Below are 24,610 nucleotides of genomic sequence, written 5' to 3'. Positions count from 1 at the left end.
ATGGTATTCTCAGGAATCTCCTCCAACCGTCCAAAAACATCAATAGTTTTTCTATCTTCCTAACCCTGGATCAACTTGTTTTTTCAGAGATTTTCTGCACGAAGCTGTTTTTTGCTTTCTGCTTTCATCAGGAGTGCTCCAGGTGTATTGAGACCTAGCTCCCATCATTCTGAGCCATTGCTATGAAAAGTTTCTACTGTCAGGGAATTCCAAGGCATCCAGTATGAGAAGACCAGTCTAGCAAAAAGCATTTTTAAGCTATTTTGGGTTATGAAAGTGGGCAGCTTTTTGATGACAGCTATAGCTGGAAGGTGTCAACCTCAAGTCAGTTTAAATGACATCACTTTACAGGATTATAGTTCTTTGGCTTAAATCACTGCTTCTTTGTGTTGTTGGGAGAAAAAAGGGAAAATATTATTTTTAGTAACTCAAATAGTTTAACTTGCTCTTTGGTTGGTTTCAATACTTGGCAATATTCTTCTTTTTATTTGCACATGTTGACCTGTTCTACTTTACCTCATAATCATCAATAAATAAAACTTTGATATTGGTTTGTTCCCATTAGTATTGATACATTCCTTTTTTACTACTTAGGACAGGGGTTCTCAACCTTGGTAACTTTAAGACTTGTGGACTTCAAGCTTTGCTGGCTGAGGAATTCTGGGAGTTGAAGTCCACAAGTCTTAAAGTTGCCAAGGTTGAGAACCCCTAACTTAGGAGCAGGAAGAAAAAGTTGGTTTTGCAGCATCTGCAGTGCCACTAGATGGTGGTCAAGGATCATGATGGTAATGATCGCTTGGTGATGACAATAATAATTTTGCAGTATCCACTTTCACCTGATACAGCCAAATCTTGAAAAGTCTCTGTTCAGACATGAGATCTTGTAAGAGTTTGGCATTTTTAATTTTTAAAATTAGAAGAAGCACGATACGGTGTGCTTTTTGAAGATGCTGTTGACTCCTGGTTTAAGGATTTCTTAGTAGTGTCCAGTCAGTGTTCCCAAAGGCTGGGAGAATTGTAGGAGTTGTAGTTCTAATACATCTGAAGGGACACTAAGTTGGGAAAGTTGAATTTGGGAATTGTTGGACTGCATATAGCCTGACCATCTCAGTAAACATCTCATGGCCCAGACCTTTGTTTTACTTTGTACTTCAGGTCCTATAAATTCTTCTCCTGGATCCATGTGCTGTGTCCCTGTGAGCTGTGTCCCTGTTTCTCGTCACATACCCGTTTCATTATTTTATATTCTGCAGTTTTACTTTAGCTTATCTCTCTCCAATGTTCTTTTTCCAACACTATTGAAGATTTCATTCTGGAAAGGGGAGAGAAAGAAAGAACGATATTTTCTCTGAATGTTCATGGTTGCTTTTAAAAAGGAGAAATAAATAAGGGAAAACACCAAGGTAATACTCTGTCCAATTAATTATCCTGTTTCCAGCATGTTCATTCATCCTTAGCTTCCTTACCAATATATTATAAATAAACCAGAAGGACAAGAAGGAGATATTCAGAAGAACAAGGGAGCATAGCAAATTCTTTCAGAATTTATTGGCTTCAACATACACATTACAGATAGTCCTCGACTTACAGCCATAATTGAGCCTAGAGTTATGGTTGTAAATTATGGCAGTCTTAAGTAGAGTAGATCACAGATGCACCCAATTTTACAACTTTTTTTTTGCGGCAGTCATTAAGTAAACTTGGTGGTTATTAAGCCAACCCATTTTCTCCAAATGGTTGGGTTTTTGCCGGGAATAGGAGGTAAATGCCGGAAATCAGCAAAACCTGCTAAAAATTACACTCATGTGACCTCGAGACTGGAAACAGCTGTAAATGCAAGTCAGTTGCCAACGGGCCAAACTGCAACCATTTGACTGCATGTGTGTGTGCAGCTATCAGAACTTTAAAAATGGGTTATAAATAATTCTGGGGAGGAATCTGTCATAACTTCAAACAGTTGCTAAATCATTAGCCCATACTGCCTGTATTAAAATAAAAAATTGGAACACCCTCCAACAGTAAAGTTCTTTTTGTTCATTTTTTTAAAAAATAGGCCCCTTGTACACTTTCATAAAATGCTGCAGGAAAAAGGGAAACCAGCAGTCTTAACATGACAGTACAAAATTGTAAGGCAGTTCAATATTATAGAAAAACATGGGAGTTGTGGAGTATATTACTTAGATACTGCATTAAAAAAAACTTTAGTACCATCATGTAGGATTGCAGGAAAATCATTGTTTTTAAATATTTTATTAATGGATACCAGCAGATCCATAACAAAGGGTGGAGAAAAGCTGCAGATGGGTCAAAGGAACTATTGCCTACCTGACTAATTTGGGAAATGAACATTGGGTGTTCTTTTTAAGCCAGAATTCAGGAAGAGCAGAATGAAGATGGGGTGAATTTGCAGGACAATGAACGAATGGAAAAATAGAAAAGATGCATGCTAGTAATTATTCCAGTATTGTTCAGACTTGTTTTTTGTTTCACCGGAGGGTAGGGCTAGAAGCAATTAAAGACAAATTACAGGGAACAGATTTTGGCTCAATGTTAGGAGAAATTCTTATTCTAATGGTAAGAGATGATCAACAATGCAAATAACTGTCTGAAGAAGCACAGGGCTTCCTCTCCTTGGAGGGTAGACAGCAAACAATCAGGATGCTATGGCTGCATCTTGTGCTATACTATAAAACATGGACTGAAAGGGAATGGAACTGAAGGACTGACTGTCCAACTCTGTCCAATTCTATTAGTCTGCAAGAGAAATCACCAGATGGCACAAAATACAGTAACATGCATTTAACAAGAACAATGATGTCTTACCTCCTGTTCTTGCTAATACAGATGGAGAGTCACAGTTAGCATCTACTGTCATTGACACTATATTGGCTGGTTTGCCAGGACCTCGTGGGGCACCAGGACCCATAGGGCTGCCAGGTAAGACAGATGGATTGATAGAAACAGAGGAATAAAACAACTGTGTTTGACACTCCAAGTACAATCACTTCTAGAACCTGTTTGCTTGACACACCTGATTTTTTTTTTAACACCCAACCCTCGATCTTCCCATCTGTGTTCCTGTTGGAAAAATAAATGGGAAGCAAACAAAGTGGCAGCTTGAACAATCATCTTTATTTTCAAGAATGTTTCTAGGACTCAGCAAGACTGTATAAGTGTTCTTGCGTGATAAGAATATGACAGCTGCACCGTGGAGCTTTGTTTGGAGTACACTCACCAAAGAGACAAAGTTAAGCAGGGAAAGAAAACATCCAACCCCATACAGAAGTGGGGGCTAGAGGGACTCTCATGTCTCCTTTTGGTAAATTAGTGAACCGCAACTAATTTTCTACCCAATGGCAACTATAAAGCCTCCCTGTCTCAGAAGCCACATGAGTTCCACATGTGTTCTCAAAAATCCAGATATACCCCACAAAACTAGGGCTTCTGTTACAGATGGAGTAGTCACATTTGTTTAGAGCAGTGTGTGCCAACCTCAGCAACTTTAAGAAGCGTGGACTTCAATTCCCACCTCACCAACTTTAAGATGTGTGGCTGGGGGGGATTCTGGGAGTTGGAGTCCACGCATCTCAAAAATGCTAAGTCTGATCAATTCTGGTTTGGAGAATCAAAGTGAATCAAAATTTTGGCTAACAATTGTTCATACGATAAGCACTGCTGTACTCAGCATTGTGGAAAGCCACTGAGATGAACTTGGAGAAACTATGCAGCAGCAGTTAAAAATAAAGCACATTTTAAGCCCAGGAACTGAAGAAAGGATTAGAAAAAATCTCAAACTGCCTCTGCCTTAACTATAAGAAGAAAGGAAGGGAAAACACAGCTTTTTAAGATACCATTTCAATAGCCTGTCTTGAGTTCCAGTCAAACTTGTGCAATTGGTTTTCTGACCTGATCTACTTTAAAGGGTTGACAACTGTCACCGTCACCAAGAATAGCAAAGCTGAGACTATGAAGTGTTTTTATAAACTTTTCAGGTTTATTTTTCTGCCAGCTTTCCACAAATTAGGCAGTCATTTCCAAACATTTCAGTCTTAGGATCCCTTTGTATTCCTAACAAAGATTGAGGCCCCCAAAGAGCTTTGCTTGATGTGGATTATATATATATCAAACATTATTTACTGTATTAGCAATTAAAACATTTTGAGGTTGGAGTCCTATGAAAACCTAAAACCAGCTTTGCACAAGGAATAAATAATACCATATCCATGTTCACCAGTATGAACAGATGCTTACCTTGATGCTGACCAGGTTTTCTGTCCCTCCAGATTTTTTAAAAATGTTTTTTTTAAACTAACAGAATAAAATAGGAAACTAGCTTGCAGCAAATTTCATTGATTGGCCTCTTAACACAATTGTTCTTTGGCATACAAGTAGTCCTCAACTTACAGCCATTTGTTGTGATCTTCCAGGCCTGTTTCCAACAATCAAAATCAATGGAGGAAGCCAGATTCACTTAATAACTGCAGTAATTCACTTAACAACATGGGGGGGAATCATAAAATTGGACATGATTCATTTAACAAATGCCTTACTTAGCAACTGAAATTCTGGTCACAATTGTGGTCGTATATTGAGGACTGCCTGTGATGTTGTTGCCCCATAGGGAGGTAAGAGAACAGCCTACAGATTAGAGAAGCAGGTAAATGATTTGCTGTGAGTGCTTGTGTAGCAGAGCCATTTGTAACCCTATGGCAGTAATGTTATGAGTATGTCCACGAGCTGTAAATGTACTACACAAAATATTCCCTCTCCCTGTTTTGCAATAAGGACAAATAAATTTCTCCTGCAATTTCCTTTGAGAAGTTGACATGGGGGGGGGGGGAAAGAGGGCTTTAGTTTATCAGTTAGGAGGGATTCTTGTACAAAGCATATACTTTAAGCCTGCCAGAGGCTTAAACAACCTATTTGGGGGTCTTAACTTAGTAAAAAAAAAAAAAAAGACAAAACAATAAAATGCCAAAGTAAAGTGCATTTTAAAGTGCCAAATTTCGGTAGCATAATCTTTGAGGGGTGGATGCCTACAAAAATGGATCTGCAGGAATCATAGGCAGCTGTGGGCTATGGATTACCTATGATTGCTTTACATAATAGAAAAGAAAAACGATTTCTTACAAACTGTAATTCCAATCACACCCATTTTGCTTTCTTATCCAACTACTGAAATTCTCACCCCAACTCAAACCATAACAGTTGTGAACTGACTCCAGCTACCCAAAAGACGCCCAACCCTAAATTGAACAAGGGGGAAAAGAGGATCATATAGCCGCAAATGACAGCAACCTTTTCAGTCCAGTGAACAATCAGGAATTAAATCATGATAGTTATAAAAGCTCTTCCTTCCATTAGACTGGCCTGTACTTCTAACTATAATGTCTTTCTTTCTTTCTTTCTTTCTTTCTTTCTTTCTTTCTTTCTTTCTTTCTTTCTTTCTTTCTTTCTTTCTTTCTTTCTCTCTTCCTCCCTCCCCCCTCCTTCCTCCCTTCCTTCTTCCTCCTTTCTTTCTTTCTTTCTTTCTCTTTCTTTCTTTCTTTTCTTCCTTGCTTCCTTCCTTCCTTCCCTCCCTCCTTCCTTCCTTCCTTCCTTCCTTCCTTCCTTCCTTCCTTCCTTCCTTCCTTCCCTCCCTCTTTCTTTCTTTCTTTCTTTCTTTCTTTCTTTCTTTCTTTCTTTCTTTCTTTCAAGAATCGTCTTAAGTGGTTTGTCCACAGGAGAGGCACTCAAAAGTGACCTCCCATCAGGATGACAAGACGTTCTTTCTCTTATTACCACATTCCTGCACTGAGCCTTCAGCTCATTTCATCCCAGACTTTGATATATGAGGGTTGCATTAATTATGAAGGCAGATTCAATTGCCCTGGTGAGTGTCTGGAGCTCTTGGGGGTTTCAACTGAAACAATTAAGGCTAAGTTTGGAAGGAGCCCACGCCAGTCCCTCCCTCCCCCCAAAGATCGGCAAGTGTAATTAATAGTCGGTGTCTGGAAGAAATTATATCACTCCCCCCCCCCTTTTTTTTTCCAGGTAGGGTAAAGCCATTTGAAGGCAATCCCTTAACGATGCAGCATTAACAAGCAGATCAGTCCAAATAAGCCTTCTCCTTCTGCCAAGCAGTGAGCTGCTGCATGCCAGGAAGGACTCAACGCTTATTAGGAAAGAGACGCCGGGAAGTTCTAGCCTGTCTGGAGTCACAAGAATTCTCTAGGGCAAAGATTTGGAAGTGGGATCCAAAATTATGCCTGGCAAGTTATATAGGTGGAGTCTGGATCTGTCACCAGTTCAAGGGGAAAGCACCTGCTTTTGCTTGCAGAAACACAAGGTTCAACTCTTGGCACTGCTTCCTAAAAGCAAGGAAGGAGTGTGGACAACCTGAAACATTCAGATTTCAGTAGAAGATTGCAAAGAAATCACAACAGTTTCCTGCTGTTTTCCAGCCATAAATCAAAACAAATTAGAGGTGTAAACTTTTGTTCAGGTTTAATACCCCTAGCCTGTGTAAAATACCTTTAATTGTGCCAGTAAATCTCCCTAACCTTAACTAATTCAGAGGTCCTTACTGTATCACCATTTTTTAAAATTCAGGCTCTTTTATTTTTCAAAAATTATAAAGTAAAATGAATCTGGCTGCTCTATTACTTCTTGCCAAAACCTGTTCCAGAATTCCAGAAATAAATTGGTTTTTCAAGTTCGTTTATTTTTGCAAATGAGTGGAATTAAAAGTTTGAGAGTTGGTTATCCATCATTTAAATTTCTCCAGTCCCGCTCATCAACCATAAATGGGTATTCTAAAGCAGGGGTCCCCAACCTGTGAGCTGTGGCCCACTAGTGGGCTGTGAGGGGTTTGCAACTGGGCAGCAGAAACGGACGGCGTGCACATGCACGCACATCCCCACTTGAATGAGCAGAGGGCAAGTGTGTGAGCGTGGCCCATTTAAGTGAGTGTCAGGTGCACGTGCACACTGCTTTGTAAATGGAGCTGCACATATGTAATTGCTGGCCTCATATGCAGAAACATCCCCTCTCCACCCCTACCCCCCGCAGTCTGAAAAGCTGGAAACATTGGGGAACTCTATTCTAGAATGTTGTGTGAAATTGCCAAACACCACTATATCTTTAAATGTGAAATACCATTGTATGGTATCTCTGTATTGTTACAGGTTTCCATTCATTGCATGCTAGGGTCTAAATCCTATTTGTTCTCAACTGCTCAAATGATATGGAATGTCAAATGTTACTAAATATAAATATCAAGTGAGAAATAGTATTGGAATATTAACCTGAAGTTCTGACCATCAAACGTGAAACCAATTCCTTGATGGATAGGAACAGCCTATCAAAGTAAGCCTTTTTCTATCCTTGTCCTAGTCATGAAGAAGCAGCAACTTTGTTTGGTTGTCTATCATTTAGATTTCTGCATTTCAACCATTAGTGGATGTTCCAGTCCTGCATATCAGCCATAATGGATATTCCAGAGTGATGTGTGAAATTTAAAGCTTATAATGAACCTGTATTGGAAGCTGAAAGAAAGCACCAACAATGGCAAAACACATCCATAATAGAAAGCAAGCATGTCAAGATCATTGTCTATCCTTCTCCCTATGCTGTTTTTGGTGAGATCCAAAGACCACTTTTTGGAGATCCTCCACATTTCTCCTCCAACAAAAAAGAACAGATAGGTGAACCCTAGATGATGATCTAGATCAGGGGTAGACAACCTTGGCTCTTTTATGACTCGTGGACTTCAACTAGTGGACTTCAACCATGCTGGCTCAGGAATTCTGGGAGTTGAAGTCAACGAGTCATAAATGAGCCAAGGTTGCCTACCCTGATCTAGAGTTTTCTTCAGCGTGATGCCTCCAGTTATATTAGACAAAAGAGGTTAATTAAATCATCTAAGACTCATGGCAGCTGGGAATGACAGAATTTGTAATCCAACATATCAGGATATCATTGGCTTGAGGAAAGTCTGGAATTTTACAACTTTTAATTCAGCATTGCAATTTGCATCAGAATACACATGTGCATTAAGTAATATGCAGATACTTAAAATACATTAACATGTTTTTCACCAGGCCCACCTGGATCTTCAGGCCCCAAGGGAGCCCCAGGGCCAATGGGAGCACCTGGAGTACAGGTAGGCAATCCTTTTTCACCCACTTGTTGAGAGCCTTTTCAGGTCAAATTAAAGTGATTTTTTTTTTACTAAGCTTTAAAAACATTACTGTTAACTTTTCCTTTTTGAAAAGAGGCACAGTTGTAATAGTTTGATCTCCCTGATTCTGCCTTTCTGTACCAGACACAACAACAACAACAACAACAACAACAACAACAACAACAACAACAACATAATAATAATAATAATAATAATAATAATAATAATAATAATAATAATAATAATAAAGTTGGAAGGGACCTTGGAGGTCATCGAGTCCAACTCCCTGCTCAGGCAGGAAACCCTATACCATTTCAGACAAATGGCTGTCCAGTCTCTTCTTAAAAACTTCCAGTGTTGGAGCATTCACCGCTTCTGGAGGCAGGTTATTCCACTGGTTAATTGTTCTAACTGTCAGGAAGTTTCTCCTTAGTTCTAGGTTGCTTCTCTCCTTGATTAGTTTCCATCCATTGCTTCTTGTCCTGCCTTCAGGCACCTTGGAAAATAGCTTGACTCCCTCTTCTTTGTGGCAGCCCCTGAGATATTGGAATACTGCTATCATGTCCCCCCTCGTCCTTCTCTTCATTAAACTAGACATACACAATTCCAGCAGCCGTTCCTTATATGTTTTAGCCTCCAGTCCCCTAATCATCTTTGTTGCTCTTCTCTATACTCTTTCTAGAGTCTCAACATTTTTTTTACATCGTGGTGACCAAAACTGGATGCAGTATTCCAAGTGTGGCCTTACCAAGGCATTATAAAGTGGTATTAATACTTCACGTGATCTTGATTCTATCCCTCTGTTAATGCAGCCCAGCACTGTGTTGGCCTTTTTGGCAGCTGCACAAAATAGCACATGATATAGTTTAACTTTTCAAATGATATACAACCCATATAGTTGTAGGTATTACTCAACGTACAACCACAACTGAGTCCATTGCAGCCAACCTTTTCAAAAGAGCACCAGCCAATGCAATGCACACCCTTCCTACAGAGGCCACCTGGGGCCATTCTGGAAGCCTGCCTCATTAGGGCAATCTCCAGGCTGAGTGATTTGGAAAATCATGCCCTCCTGAGCGATTGTGAGAATTGTAGCTGCTTCTGGCAGAAGCAGCGGCTGGAATGGCATGAGGGGGCTTCTGTAATAGGAAGGCCACACATTGCATTGACTTTCTCTTTTGGAAAGGCAACCTTCAGGAGAGGGTCCGTAGAGCAAGGTGTGCTGGGACAGGGAGGAGGCCCAAGGCCTCTGGGGCCCTTCGAAGAGGAATGTGGGGGAAAGGCAGCCTGGTAGGGGCAGTTGCAATGTTCCTGCGGTCAGTCGTAAAAGTGGGTGGATTGCTAAGTGCATGGATTTTCATCATGTGATTGGAGGAGCGCTGCAATGGCTGCAACTTTGCGTACAGGTCATTTGTCCCTTCACTCAGCACCATTGTAATTTCAGTCACTGAACGAATGGTCGTAAGTTGAGGAGTACCTGTACTTTTTCTGCAATGCTGAGGGATTGCTAGTTATTTGACATAAAGTTAGGCTAGAAAAAAAGCACCCCATGTTGTGTAAAGTCAGCATTTGTAATAAAAATGCCATAAATAATAAGAACAATAAGAACAATAATAATAATAAATAGGGGCAATGGTGCTTGCAGGTTATGTTAAAACCAGGCAAGATAAATGTGTGATCTATTTGTTTTGCAAAAGGCAATATTTTCTACCTATGAAAGGATCCAGCACTCTGCATTAATATGGAAGAGATTCTGTGATATTACAATAGTATTGTTTATATTACAGTAGTGAATTCATTGGTAAACCACTGAGTATTGATAAAACATAAGACATAATTATTGCTGAAGGAGCTGTCAGAGAATACAGCTTTTCATAAGCAATGTAACTTTTAATGCAATATTTCTCAGTTTGGGCTGTTTTAAGATGTGTGGACTTCATTCAGGCTGGGGAATTCTGGGAGTTGAAGTCCACACTTCTTAAAACAGCCCAGGATGACCAACCCAGTTCTAATGTCTGTGCTTTCCATCAGGGCACTCCTGGTTCTCCTGGACAGCCTGGGCTGAAAGGCCCAAAAGGCGATCGAGGCGAAAGGGTAAGTCAATTTTTTAGATTTGTGCCATTTTACAGATCACTAGTGTGGTTCAGCAAATCCCTTTTATACATTATGCATTATGAACTTGGGGCAATGTTTGAGTCAATGGACACAGTTCGAATTTTGGAAGCATGTTTTTGGTATGCTCACATAATGGCTGTCTGGCTTGCTTGCTTGCTCACTTAAGAATTCCTTCATCTGCACCAGTGTTTCTCAATCTTGACAACTTTAAGATGTGTGGATCTCAGCTCCTAGAATTCCCTAGCAGGCATGGCTGGCTAAGGAATTCTGGGAGTTGAAGGCCACACATCTGAAAGTTGCTAAAGTTGAGAAACACTGTTCTACCCCTTGTTCTAAATGCTCTATACCAGGGGTAGGAAGTCCACGAGTCATAAAAGAGCCAGGGTTGCCTACCCCTGCTCTACACTATTCCAATTGTCCTGTTAAAAGATCTGCGTAGCTAGATTTGCTCCTGAATGAATCACAAGACTGTAATTCTTCTTTGTTTCCATTTCCTAAAAATTCACGTGGGGCTCACATGAAGCCCAGAAACATTGATAGAAATAAGGATTAAATCGGAGCCTATTATTGATCTTATAAAGAGCCAGTTTTCCATTCTTTAATTAATGAGGAGGAAGTCTTGCTGGCATCAGAGATGTTTCCTGTAGCAACCTTCATGTTACATGATGCAATTGTGATATTGGGCTGACTAACTCCACACAGTGCTGGCATACATCACAAGATTGTGTATTGCTTGCTATTTGGTAACTATACAATGTCAACTTCTCAACTCATTCTCATCGTTGTTATCTGTAGTGCAAGGGAAATGATCATTCATGACATAAGGAGCTCTGATCCCTCTGCCTGCAGGTAGTCCTCGAGTTACAACCATAATGGAGCCTGCCCATCACCACCATAAGACATGACAGACATAAATCGGGTCAGCCATGTGATTTTACAATCTTTTTTGCAATGGCCATTAAGTGAACTCATAGCAATAGCAATAGAATTTTAGGCTTATATGCCACTCCATAGCACTTATTTATGACGGTTGCAATGTCCTGGGGTCACGTGATCCCTCTTTGTAACCTTCCGACAAGCAAAGTCAATGAGGAAGCCAGGTTCATTTAACAAACATGTTACTAACTTAGCAACTTCAGTGCCATCACATCGTCATGAGCTTATTGCAATGGACAGTTTGCATCTGTTGGATAATGACATTTGATGCAAGTATGTAAGTCCCTTCGGTTGGCTGTTGATGTCATGAGGTGCCTGTCTGGCCTTGTCTATGCCATCCTTTAGGTTCCTTTGGGCTTTTGGAGACTTGGCCCTGACTTAGGGATCTCAGTGCTATTTAATCTGATATAGTATAAAATTAGATAATAATAACAACAACAACAACAATAAAGTTGGAAGGGATCTTGGAGGTCATTTAGTCCAACCCCCTGCTCAGGCAGGAAACCCTATACCATTTCAGACAAATGGCTGTCCAGTCTCTTCTTAAAAACTTCCAGCTTTACAGCAGTCTCTTAGCGGTTTACAATGTAAAAGCATTATTCGCATATTCCCCCCCCCAACAATCTTGGTCCTCATTTTACTGACCTCGGAAGAATAGAAGGCATCAGGATCAAACTCCAGGCTGTGGACAGAGTTGCCTGCAATATTACACTCTAACCACTGCACCAACAGGGCAAACTCGTGGCTTGCTGTGAGCTGGTTTTGCTGAAAACTGAAAGTAAGGGCTGGTTTTTGGTCAAACAGTCATAAAATGTGGTCACGTGAACATGGGATGCTGCAAATGGCAGTAAATGTAACCCGGTTGCCAAGCACCCAAAGTGTGGTCATGTGACTGTGTGGGGATTGACCGTTGGATCTTTGAAACCAGGTTGTAAGCCGCCCCCCCATGTATGTCTGTCAGAACTTTGAATGGTTGCTAAGCAATTGATCGTAAGTCAAGGACTATCTGTATACAACAGCTAAAATGAATTTTTTAAAAAGATTATTAAATAATGAGGCAAAGCAGCAACCCAGATTCAGAGGGGAGAAGGTGATCAGGCATAAACTGTCCACACTGTACTTGTTGGCACCACATTAAATCAAACACATCTTCACTGGTACAGCAAAAGCCCAGAAAAGACTTATCAACTGGTAGGAGGCAATTACCTTCAGGCATGCCAAATCACCTCTTTGAGTCTGGATTATAGCAGTCTTACACAACACAGTGGTATATTTACTGTCAGATATTATTTGGTCCTACAATACATTTAATGACAGATATAGTTTGGTATACCTGAGATTATTATGATATCTAGAGATGGGCCTTAGATAAAAAATTGCACTTCAGGCAAATTCATATGGAAAAAAGCTGTTCTTCAAGCAGATGGGCCCTTAAACTATTCTCTCTCTCTTTCACTGTTCTATACTGCAGTTTGGTAGATCTCTGCTGATTGACTCAAAAGGGAGTAGCTTCAGAACTTCCGTAAATTCTTGTCCCGAAGGTGCTTTTTCAGGAGGCAACTGGACTTTCTTGTTTTTCTTTGAAGACATTTTGCTTCTTATCCAAGAAGCTTCTTCAGCTCTGACCAGATGGTGGGGAATGGAAGGATTTATATTCCTTGCAGGAAGCTGGTCATTTGCCTTCTTTTAAAGAGTCGTTGGGGCCATTTGGAGGTTTTCCGTGTCCTCAGGGTCACCTGAGTAGAGCAAATGGGTGTGGAGCCTTCTGGCTACAGGATGTTCTCTGCCCTGTTCCTGTAGTGATATGCAGGTTCTGAGGTTTTGCTTGATAAAAAAATACAGGAAACCAGGAGTTGCCTTCAAGCTTTACGTTTTTATTCAGCTGAATAGAGATGGATTCCTATAAATGAGAGAAGCCCCGAATGACAAGAAATACTTGTATTTATTCTTTCTAATTACATAAGCAACCCATCCAGCAAAGCTGACACACATAAGATAAAGATTTCATCCAGTAAGTCTGGCACACTGTAGATAAGAAGGGAGAAAGCAGAAGGAGCTAAACATGTTCCCTTTCCGGTGTTTCCCTAAAGATATCATATGTTCTCGGGTGGGTTAGGACATTGGGTGCTGTCCTTGCTGTCCTTTCATGACTCTGCATCCAGCACTCTGCAAGTGACCAGAGAGAGAGGGGGCCATCTGTATGTATTCACAATTGATACTGTCCCCTAAGTCCTGGTCATCAAAATCCCCCCTTTCATGCTCCACGCAGTGCGCAGGAGCATGACCACCCAACTGAAGAGACAGAGGATAAGCTTCTGTAGTACATTGCCCACATCGTTTAGGACAAGCAGAGGTGATTAGGGGCAAGCAGTGAAGGACACAGCAGGAAACAAGAACAAGGAATACTACAAAGAGAAGACCAAGAAATAATTCCCTAAACCATCCCCATCCTGGGAGCCAACTGGTAAGAAATGAGAATATACCATGTTTTCTGGAAATCCATTCATTTCCTGAAAAAGCATCTTTGGGACAACCATGACTTGGATGGCTGAGGATCTTCATAGACATCCATAAGCTCTTGTTAAAGGCAACCAAGAAAACATGCTTAACAACCAGGGGATGCTCAAAAGAAGATTCTGAACGGAAGAAATTCTGTTCTTCTTCCATTGATCAATGTGGAAAAACAGCCAATGCCACTGGAATGGACTGATCCCCATACATTTCAGAACAAAATACAATGTACGTTAAGACCAATGTACATTAGGCCCAAGAACCAATTACTGTACATTCCTCTACACCAATTTTAGTGGTTAAGGTGCTGGTTTGGAAACCAAGAGTTCTACTTCTCCTTTAGCCATGAAAGCAAGCTGGGTGATTTTGGGCCAGTCACTCTCTCTCAGCCCAATCCACTTCACAGGGTTCTTAGGGGGAAAATAGAAGCAAGAATGTTATGTTTGCCATCTTGAATTTTATATAAAAATATGTTAATATGCTGAGATAAAAATCTAATAAAAACAATATTTTTCCAAGGATCACCAGGAATTGTCTATAGTTCCCTTAGTGTCGGAACTGCATTCCCTCTTCAGATCTTGAAATCAACTTTGCTGGCATTTTAGAAAGCCTTATAAACACATGTTTTGAGCAGACGTTTAATTTTTGTTGGATTTTAATGTTTGAAATTTTTATTGAAAACTGCCTTGAGGTATGGTAACTCACAGTTTAAAAAAAATACTAAGAACAATAATACAAATAAGTAAAAGGATCTCAGGTTTTGTTCCTAAAGCCTTAGTTATTTCTTCTTCTAAAAGGTATCTCATTGTATCAAAACACTACATTTAATCAGTTTTATTTAATGTTGGTCAAAAGACTTTTGATTCTACATTCTGATGCTCATCTATCCCTCTGATCTATTCCCTTCTCATATAAACAAACAAACAAACATACAAATTGCTTTAGCTACTAACCTAGCAGCTGGACTTTCCCATTAATTGATTTTATTTCTGACAGGGGCCAGCGGGGCAGACTGGTGAAAGAGGCATTAAGGGTTTTCCTGTAAGTGATTTATTTATGTGTGTCCATGTATGTTTGCGGGTTAATTTCACCCAAGGCATAAAGGTTGAGGATCCACAGCGCCCCCAGTTGAGACAGCATAACCAGTCTTCCAATAAGCCAGGCGTCTCCAAACTTAGCAACTTTAAGACTTGCGGATGTCAATTTTCAGAATGCTGGCTGGGGAATTCTGGGAGTTGAAGTCCATGAGTCTTACAGTTGCCAAGTTTGGAGACCCCTGCAATAAGCTCCAGGGGATCAAATAGGAACTGGGCCACACAGCAAGGTGAACATAAGCAGGATCTTTCACTTGTCACACTATCAGAAACAGGTTAGCCACCTCCATAGCATGACCTTTGGTCACAACCAAATTGTCCCAGGCACTCTTTGCTATCCTTCTTCACAAACTTGATGTGAGTCCTGACACATCTCTCTCCAGCCAAGTCTTGGTAACACATGACAAGTCATAAACATGCATATTATTATTCTACATAGAACTGGCAACATCTTGATGCTGGGGCAACCCACGAAATGATCACTTAGGCACTAGAGTGAGGATGCTGAGCTAAAAGAGAGATGAGTATCAAGCTACCTATTACTCTTCTCTAATAGCCCAGCTCTTATCTCCAACTCATTACTTCTTCTAACATTTACCCTTCATACTGCCTCCTCTTAGCTCTTCCTTGTTTCTCCTCCCAGGTGCAGGAGTCCCAAAAGCCACACCTCCAGTTCACATTCATTCCTATTCCATTCACACATCTTTCCATTCCCACTCTCTATCCATCTGATGAGTATCTGACCTAGCCACTCTGCCAATCCCTTGATATCAGTCCACTTCTGCTCCCACCAACTCATCTCTTCACTCTCATTCCACCCATTTTTAAAAAATTTCCTGTGACTTTATTCCCCCACTGCCCATACTAACTGGGGCACCAGGAGTCCCAGCTACCCCTTAGGTTCTCCCAGGTTAGGTGGTCTAACCTCTTTCCTATCCCATCTAGGCCAGCATCTTTTTGATGTTAATTGATTATGCACAGATTGTTTAGCACCCCTTTCTCTATGGCTCCATCCAGTTTCATCATCATCAAGACCGTCTTGAAGGACCAATAGCAATTGCCCAAGGTCTCCTATTTAGATTCTGTGGCTTGTATTCAATGACTGGTTGCAGCCTCAGGCCAATGCTCTAGTGTTGGCCTCCAAAATGCCCTCCTCCCTGGAGCACTGATCTAAATCCCCATCACCCTCTCACCGTCCACTGACCACTTGTCGGGGTCCCCTATTGTCCATCATTCACTTTCTGGATCACCTGATAGTCTTCATTGTCCCACATTGTTTCTCGCAGCACTAAGTTTCATTCTGTAATCCTCTGGTTTTCTTTATGTCACATCTCTCTTATTCCACTCACATTATTTTGTTTGCGATGTCTCTTATCTACTTTTCTTACACCCTGTCCCCTCCTTTTCCTTTACTGCTGACTTCTTCATTCCAAATGAGTCCATGTCAGTCTTCATCTCAGTCTCTTGTATGATTTGTTCTCAGTCCTCTCTGTTGCTTTTCACTTCCGGTTCTATCACAATATCCAATATTGCTACACTGGCTGGGCCTCTTATATTGCCTTCTTCTCCTGGGATGGGTGTGGGGAGAGGAAATGGGTCACTGATCAACAACCCCTCACAGCCTCTAGCACTGCCCATTCCTGGGCATGATTTTCCTGACTGCCATGAATCTGACAGTTGGCCAGATCTGTTCCTTTGTCCAGCTCCTCTCCACACTTATGCCACCGCTATTGAAACTTTGAAACTGGGTTATAAGTATCTTTTGAGGGGGTCTGTTGTAACTTCAGATGGTTGCTAAGCAACCAGTCATACTTGTAATCAATGCTGATTTGAAGGCATGGAAAAGAAAAAAAAAAAGAAATCTATTTATACCTATGTTTTTCCCTATTACTTTACTCAAGACTTATTAGTGGCTGGAATTTTGGGATTTCTAGTTTAAGTACATCCAGAAGACCTTAGATTAGAGAAACAACATAGAAAAACTCTTTAAAAGTGGATTCTTCCATTTTTTGGGTATAACCTCTCCCACTATATTATCTTTCTGCCTTTTTCTTCTGTCACTGGTAAAATCTTTTTCCATCCTTTGCATTCAGAGTTTTTCCAAGGACAGTCATCAGAGCCAAGTTTCTTCTGGAACGTCCTGTTACTCAAGCCAGCCCTCTGTTTTTAATCCCATGTTTTTGTTTGTGAAGAGCTCCTTCTTGGGTGGGCCAGGAGATAATTTTAAAGTACGCCACTAATGGATAGTGTATTTCAGGAAGAGATCAAAGCTGATGCGTATTGTTAATGGAATTCAGATCCCACACTTGCCCCTGGAGTGCTGTTTCAATAAGCACAGGTGTACCATTGCTGAAGCAGCTGACCACAACCATTGCTGGCTCTAGAGGGAGCCTCCTAAATGTTATTGGCAAGCCCTATTATGGTTTGCTTGGTTTCATGATCTGCCCCTATCTTATTCAACAACCAATAGCATTAACTAAGCTAGTTAAGGGTTTCCTTGGAGAAAACAGATTAGATGTTGGAGGAACAGCTGATGTGAATTGAGAGTCGAAGTCCAGCACTTCAGGAGAAGACAACATTGGGGAATGTAGAAGGAGACTAAGAGCTTGAATCATAGCATTCCTTTCGTTCTATTCCTCTTTACTACTTGAAAGACACCGTTGTCAGTTTGATATAAATTTCTGTCTGCTTTTTTTAGGGTGAACCTGGTAAGAAAGGTGAAGAAGGAGACCGAGGTGCTGATGTAAGGATACAATCAAACTTTTCTGAATCGTGTCAACAATCTCTCCTTGTGCTGCTATGTAAATTTATCTAGCACTGAATTCAAAAGGCCATCTCGGGTTCAGAAGCTACTCTTGGAGTTCATAAAAGGGCCAGCATTTTTAGCCAAACGTCTCGGAAATTAGGAGAGATTCTTTAATATTTCATGTCCTGGAGGGCTTTCCTTGACAAGTGGTAAAGTACTACGTGCTTTTTGTAACAAACTAAATCTGACACCACTTGTGGTAAACGAGGTGACAAAAAGAGACACCATCTAAGATGATGGCATTTGATATAGCAGATTCACTTCCTAAAAACTCTCCTTCACAATCATTACAAACTCAAAGCTTCCCAGTTAATTCAGATTCAGTAAATTCCCTGATTGTATAGTTGGTCATTTGGGGAAGGGCAGAACTAAATATAAATCTGAGCCAGTGATAACTCAGTGTACACCATCTTCTCTGAATTAACTTTTGGCTTGATTGCTTGCATCTGTTTTCAAGTCACCTCCAGACACTAATTCAGAAGTTCCTGTCTCTGTGGAAGAAATAACTGGAAATAGGAGAGGGGGGAGGGAAAGAGAATAGGTGCCTTCTGCATATTAGTTGCAATTCAATTTTGATCCTCCAGTTGATCTTCTATGCTTTAATTCAGGTAGAGGTTCAAAAGCTGGTCAAACAGAATGGAAATTTGCAGGGGTTTAGAAGGGGTGGAGTGCAAGAAAAATCTTCAAACACCACTATATGAGATCAGGGTCTGGTCCTTAAATGTGAAATGCCCTTGTATGATACCTCCATGATATTATCAGAGCTTCCAGTCATTGCGTGTCAGGCTCTAAATCCTATTTGCTCCCAATTGCTCAGATCCTAACAAGATGAGATGAAATGTCAAATGTTATTAAATGTAAATATCAAGTGAGAAATAGGATTGGAATATTAACCTGAAGTTCTGACCATCAAAGGTGAATCCAGTTCCTTGGTGGGAAGGAACAGCTTATCAAAGTAAACCTGTTTCTATCCTTGCCTAGCCACAAACAAGCAGCAACTCTGTTTGGTTGTCTGTCATTTAGATTTCTGCATTTCAACCATTAATGGATGTTCCAGAGAGTTCTGTGAAATTTAAAGCTTCTAATCAACCTGTGGCAAAAGCTGAGAGAAAGCACCAAGAATGGCAAAATGCTCCTTGTAATAGAAAGATAGCATATCAAGATCACTGTTTACCATCCTATGCTGTTTTTTCAAATGCTGTATATCTCTGTGTGTATGCACGCAAATGTGTAGGTACTGGTGAATCCACCCATATTGTAAACCAGAGGTCCCCAACCCCCAGGGTGCAGCTCACTATCAGCTATGGCCTATTCGGAACTGGGCAGGGAAGTGGCAGGCAAATGTATGTGCGTGTGTGCAGCTCCACTTGCACGAGCAGCAAGTGAAGATGCATGCACACATGTTTCCCCGCCACTCACATGGAATCATCCCCTCTCCCCTCCCCCTGCCTGTCCGTAAAGCCAGAAAGGTTGGAGACCACTGTTGGAAACTAAAAACAGGTAGTCCTCACTTAATGTCTGATCACTTACCATTCAAAGTTATGGCTGATCCAAAAAATGGGACTTCAAAGTTCTGATGGTTGGGCCTCTTCTGCAGTCACAAATTTCAGGTGCTCAGCAATACGGTTGTATTTAGAGTTGTTTGCAACATCCCTTGGTCACATGACTGCATTTTACGATAGTTTTACCAAAATCTAGCACTTACTTCCAGGTTTTGGCAAAATCACACCCATAGCAAACCATTGGCTTGCTTGATGACCACAGTGTACACTTAGTGACTGCTGCAGAAAAAGATCATAAAATTGGCTCAGTCACCTGATTGGTCCTGTTTTATGACCATTACAACATATGACTATAATGGGCAGGCTCCGTTATAGTCATAGGTCAAGGACTACCTGTATCAACCATTTTGAAACCATGCAGCCAATCCTTAAGAGGTTAAATGAGTTACTGAAATACTTACAATTTGCTTTAAGAAAAAAAAAAGAGGAAATATAAGTTTAACACCATGCACAAATTTCTCTCCCTCATCTTTTCTCTCCTCTGAAGGGTGAAGGGGTCCAGCAACTGCGGGAGGCCTTGAAGATTTTAGCAGAGAGAGTGCTAATTTTAGAACATATGATAGGGATTCATGGTGAGTGCCAACAAACCTGGCTTTACTTCAAGGGACCTGTTTGCCTTATCTCGGAGGGGCAATGTTCACTACAGGTCCAGTTTAAAGATCCTCGGAAGAGAGAATTTATTATTATCTATTCAGAACTGCAACCCCTGGACATTTGATTATACAGGCATGCAGCTCAGTAACCCGTTTTCTCTTTTTATGAGATGATGTGCTGCATTTTTTGTCTAAATTTTAAAATGGATTTCTACATTTGTAACTTGGATATGGAAATGAGCAGGTACAAATTTTAAGCAAAACCATGCCATGTTTCCCTTTTGGGTGATGTTATCTCATTTTTGGAAGGGCAAAAGTGGGCCCCTTACAGTTTGACTAAGTATGGCAATACAGGAAGAGCAGCCACATGTCTAGAACACCATTCATTTATGATATTTTAGGGTCCTATTCTGCCTATGTTCCCCACAACAAATGACATCCCAGTGGGGCAGGGCGGGTTGAGAGAGAATGTCTGACCCAAAATCAGTGACTAGAACTCAGAGTCCCCCAGTTTCCAGTGCAGCACTTTGACTGCTATACGAAACCAGTTCATGATTAGTTTGATAGCAGTTGATTACAGTATTTATAATTTATTGCCATTGATTTGTCTGCCTCTCAGGCAGCCAAAGCTTTCAGACATCCCTCTTTCCAGGGAGATGAGGGTCTTCCATGGCCAGGGCATTTCCCGCTGCCCCCTCCCTGTCTTTTAAACAAAACACCCGTCCCGGTTTCCTTTGTTTTCAGATTCTTTGTCTTCCGTTGAACCAGGCTCAGGACAAGATGTGATCCTGGGCGCCCCGCTCCGAGCAAACCCCAAAAACAAGCGACACCATTCAAACCAGATCCTTTCTTCACTTCTGGACGACAGCAAACCCAGGGCGAAAAGTGACCGGAGGCAATAACACTTTAGTAAGGTCCCTATGCTCCTCTCCCTTTCATTTGTGCAAGGCAATGCAAATATGTGCAGAAGTGTTGCCAAAAGATCCTCTCTTTTACTGGCCTTCCTACTCAGCAATCGCTTTGGTACCACCTTGGCTGTGAACAGTGTTTTTCAAAGGATAACAATTATTTGTTGGGAATTGGAGAAAGTTCTAATTCACTCACTTTCTACTGGCAAAAATATCAGAAGGAATTTGGTGACACCTTTTCTAACTAACAAAATTTACCAAAAAGCATAAGGTTGTGTGAAGTTGTGATTTTTTTTTCCTATATGTCTATGGAGATTCTCAGTCATTCAGGTTATAATTATATCAAAGACTTGTTTTTTCTTTGAAGACGTTTCACTTCTCATTCAAGAAGCTTCATCAGCTCTACCGATTGGTGGGGAATGAAAGGATTTCAGGAATAGCAATCCTTCCATTCCCCACCATCCAATCAGAGCTGAAGAAGCTTCTTGGATGAGAAGCGAAACGTCTTCAAAGAAAAAACAAGAAAATCCAGTGGCCTCATGAAAAAGCCTCTTTGGGATTTTTTGCTACATGCCTTTTTCCCTACAAGGTCCATTTTTCACTCTGTGTGTTAGCACAAGAGAAAAAGTTGCTTGGAGAATGGATTTGATTGTGAAATTCAATTTTTTTAATCTGTAAAGTAGATTAACCCTCAGTGGGTAGGTGCTACTTTTATTTATTATATATCTAAATAATACATGGCTCATTCCTCAGCTTGAAAAATTCCAGAGCATCCTACACAGTAATAAAATCCAAGCAGTTCTTCCATTTGGTGTTTCAAATGAAAAAATAAGATGACCTAGATTAGGAGAAACACTAGAAGAGAGAAAAGGAAAACAAAATAATTTAAGCATGAATTAATATGCCTCACTATTTAATATTAAAAGTGATTGAGAAAAACCACTATTCCCCCCCTTTTGTGCATCACACATAGAAGCCTTTCCCAGCCTGATACATCCCAGTATGCTCCCCAGCCAAGAATAGTGGTGATGGGAATTGTAGTTCCAGCCAGTTAGGACACACTAGGTTTGGAAAAGCTATCATACCACAAAGCTGAAACAGGTGAGTAGTACAGAACAGAACAGAACTGAACAGAATAACAGAGTTGGAAGGAACTTTGGAGGTCTTCTAGTCCAACCCCCTGCTCAAGCAAAAGACTATACCATTTCAGACAATGGCTGTCCAATCTCTTCTTAAAAACTTCCAGTGATAAGAGCACCCACAACGTCTTGTTGTCCCTCTGGAATAATCCTACATGTCAGCATTGTCTGCAGCGGTGATTTAAAATCAACAAGATAATAGATGGAATATCCTGATTCAAGCCCCACCCTTAAGGGAGGGGTTTGCATATGGTATTTCATCTGCCATCTTGCTGATTTTGACACACCTCCATACCCAACAGATGCTGCTGCTATATATTGATGAAGCACAATTTCTGAGACAATGAGACAAGGCTGGCACCACTATGAGCCTCAGGGAATCTATTTATAATAGAAATTCCAGCTGGCATTTGTTCAACAATTTGTTAATTGAAAGTCCTTTCAGCATCCAAACTTTTCCAGAATTCTGGAGTAGATTTTGGGATAGATTTCTGCATAATGGTTTTGTTTTTGCTTTTTTAAAATCTATAAAGCAGGGGTGTAGATCTTTTTTTTTAAGTCAAGGACTCTCTTTGGCTTCTGTGTGACAGATTGCCTAAAAACAATGGGTGCTACTGGTTGGGTTTACATTAAGTTAAAATTAAATAGAGTTAAAAGAATTAAATATTAAATGACAAGAAAGTAAAGACAGGAAATTGAATTGTTTCCTCCTATGGCTGCAACAATGGGAGGTCCAAAAGTTAAACAAAATGTTAATGGATTTCTTTTCATTGGTAGGTCCAAAAGTGAAGGCTTGAAGAGACTTACCCCATTTATTCCTGTTGGGAAGTCCTGCAGGTCAGGAGGATGGAGCCATGACCAATTGGAATACCTTCCTTGAACTTTCCATGATCTTTTAAAAATATTCGTCACATTTTACATACATGCTGTTTGTGTTCTTGTTTTGGGGTCCATCTCAGGTGATTACAATAAAATTCCAATCCCAAGAAGTCTCGTGTGATAAAGACACCAACATTGTAGAGATGTCTGTAACATCACTGATGTAACTTGACTGCCATGGAGCCAGTGCTGAAGTCTAGAACATTCTGGGAGTAACATTCTAGAGCACATCCCCAATCCACGAAGAATGCTGAATGTGCTTGTTGGCCCTATCATTGCTTTGCATGAATGGACTATGTACTATAGAAAACAACCCAAGTTTGTATTGCAAAGGAGGAGGGGGACAATTAATAATATTGTGGTTAATCACAATATTATAACCCAAAATTAAGGTCTATAAAACATTTGGACCTGTTGTTCATAATTGAACAAATGAATGAAATTCCACAGGCAAAGTCTTTTCTAGCTCCAATGTGAAGAATGCCTCACCAACTGGATTTTAGTTCACCATGAGATGTCATTGGGGGAGACAAGAATAGTGTGGCATTTCTAGCATATAAGGAAAAAAATTAAGTGTCTGATGGCATCTTAAATATTAATAAATTTATTATCACATATATTTTGGTATATCTCAGTCTGCTTAGATGTGATCAGACAGTGATGAACAAAAGATTATATATTAGATTTGTTAAATTGCTACTAGATATTTTGGCTTTTTTGTTACAAAAGTCTAACATCACATCCATCCGGAAATTGCAATATGTAAAGTTTTGTCTCTATATCTGCTAGGCTGGACAGCTGAGATGGTTTTAAGATTTTCCGGAACGTAATTAGAATTTACACAAACTCTTGCAGCCATACAAATGGTTTGCTGATTGTGTAGAAGAAAGCCTTAGTTCACTTATCAAAACTGAAATTCTTGCAACACAACTAAGTGCAGCTTATTTGATTTTAAAAATGTGTTTATCAACCTACAGCTTGTTATCAGTTTGTCTTTGAGCAATGGAAGGGCCTCTTTTAATTAACAAGGATGAAAATTAAAGCATACTTGATTTTTTTTAAATGTTACTTTGTTTAAGGTATTTTATCATGGAAAATGAGAAAGAAAATAATCTTTTTAAATGTAGGCTGTTTCAAGGTACTGTTCCTGTATTCTCTTTACTGAATCTTGTTTAATATTTTGAAAGCTATTAAAAATTACATTTCTTTCACTTTCTCACAAGGGCCCTTATCTTGAAGTTTTGGAAAACATAATCTAAAGACTTTTGTTGAATCATTTATTCCTCTGTTAATTTAACAAAAGAGGTTAAACAGCTAGAAATTATTTAGGTTTTGTAATTTGATTTCAGATGGTTCTTTAAGACATGTACAATTTGTACATCTATAGTTTCTGATAATCAGCAGTCTTGTATGTTATAAAGTGAAATCATTTGTGCCATTTTGTTGCTTTTTGATTGCAAAATGAGATTATGGATACATAAAAGATACATGTTGCAAGTTCCTAGATAAGGGTAGGCAACCTTGGCTCTTTTATGACTCGTGGACTTCAACTCCCAGAATTCCTGAGCCAATAGCTGGCTCAGGAATTCTGGGAGTTGAAGTCCACGAGTCATAAAAGAGCCAAGGTTGCCTAGCCCTGTCCTAGATGGTAATGGCTATGGGTAATTTGCAGAAACATGACAGACAGAAGTCAAGTACTTAAGTCTTATTCAAGATTATTTTATCCCCACCATTATCACCAAGACTTTTTTTCCTTACTGGGTTTCATATGTTTGAGTCTACTGTATGGTCATGACAGAAAATAGTGATTGGTTGATAAAGAAAAATCTGTCAAGCAAGGAAATAGCTACCTGCTTATCTGCCTTGTGCTGCATTGCAAATGTTTCTTTTTTCCCTTTATTGCCAC

At 40.2% G+C, this 24,610-nt stretch overlaps 1 protein-coding gene across 5 annotated transcripts in view; it reads left to right on the top strand.

Annotated features, from left to right (window-relative positions):
* The window catches only part of COL26A1 (collagen type XXVI alpha 1 chain), a 165,090-nt gene extending 140,948 nt beyond the window's left edge, over nucleotides 1-24,142 (top strand). For 3 of the 5 annotated variants that reach the window (XM_039333997.1, XM_039333993.1, XM_039333992.1), the window contains 8 exons: nucleotides 2,845-2,937; nucleotides 8,082-8,143; nucleotides 10,193-10,255; nucleotides 14,720-14,764; nucleotides 17,516-17,560; nucleotides 19,673-19,757; nucleotides 20,523-20,687; nucleotides 22,603-24,142. In XM_039333997.1, the coding sequence (XP_039189931.1) occupies nucleotides 2,845-2,937; nucleotides 8,082-8,143; nucleotides 10,193-10,255; nucleotides 14,720-14,764; nucleotides 17,516-17,560; nucleotides 19,673-19,757; nucleotides 20,523-20,680 (551 nt within the window). In that variant the 3' untranslated portion in view covers nucleotides 20,681-20,687; nucleotides 22,603-24,142. The remainder of the gene's footprint in view (nucleotides 1-2,844; nucleotides 2,938-8,081; nucleotides 8,144-10,192; nucleotides 10,256-14,719; nucleotides 14,765-17,515; nucleotides 17,561-19,672; nucleotides 19,758-20,522; nucleotides 20,688-22,602) is intronic. The other 2 variants (XM_039333994.1, XM_039333996.1) reach the window with 2 other exon arrangements.
* The last annotated feature ends 468 nt before the right edge of the window (nucleotides 24,143-24,610 follow it).

Source organism: Crotalus tigris, unplaced genomic scaffold (assembly GCF_016545835.1).
Source record: "Crotalus tigris isolate CLP2741 ecotype Arizona unplaced genomic scaffold, ASM1654583v1 scf7180000024514.4999324561:1519799, whole genome shotgun sequence".
NCBI classification, from domain to species: domain Eukaryota; kingdom Metazoa; phylum Chordata; class Lepidosauria; order Squamata; family Viperidae; genus Crotalus; species Crotalus tigris.
The sequence above is the reverse complement of the archived record's forward strand: the minus strand, read 5'-3'. Positions and strand labels throughout refer to the sequence as shown.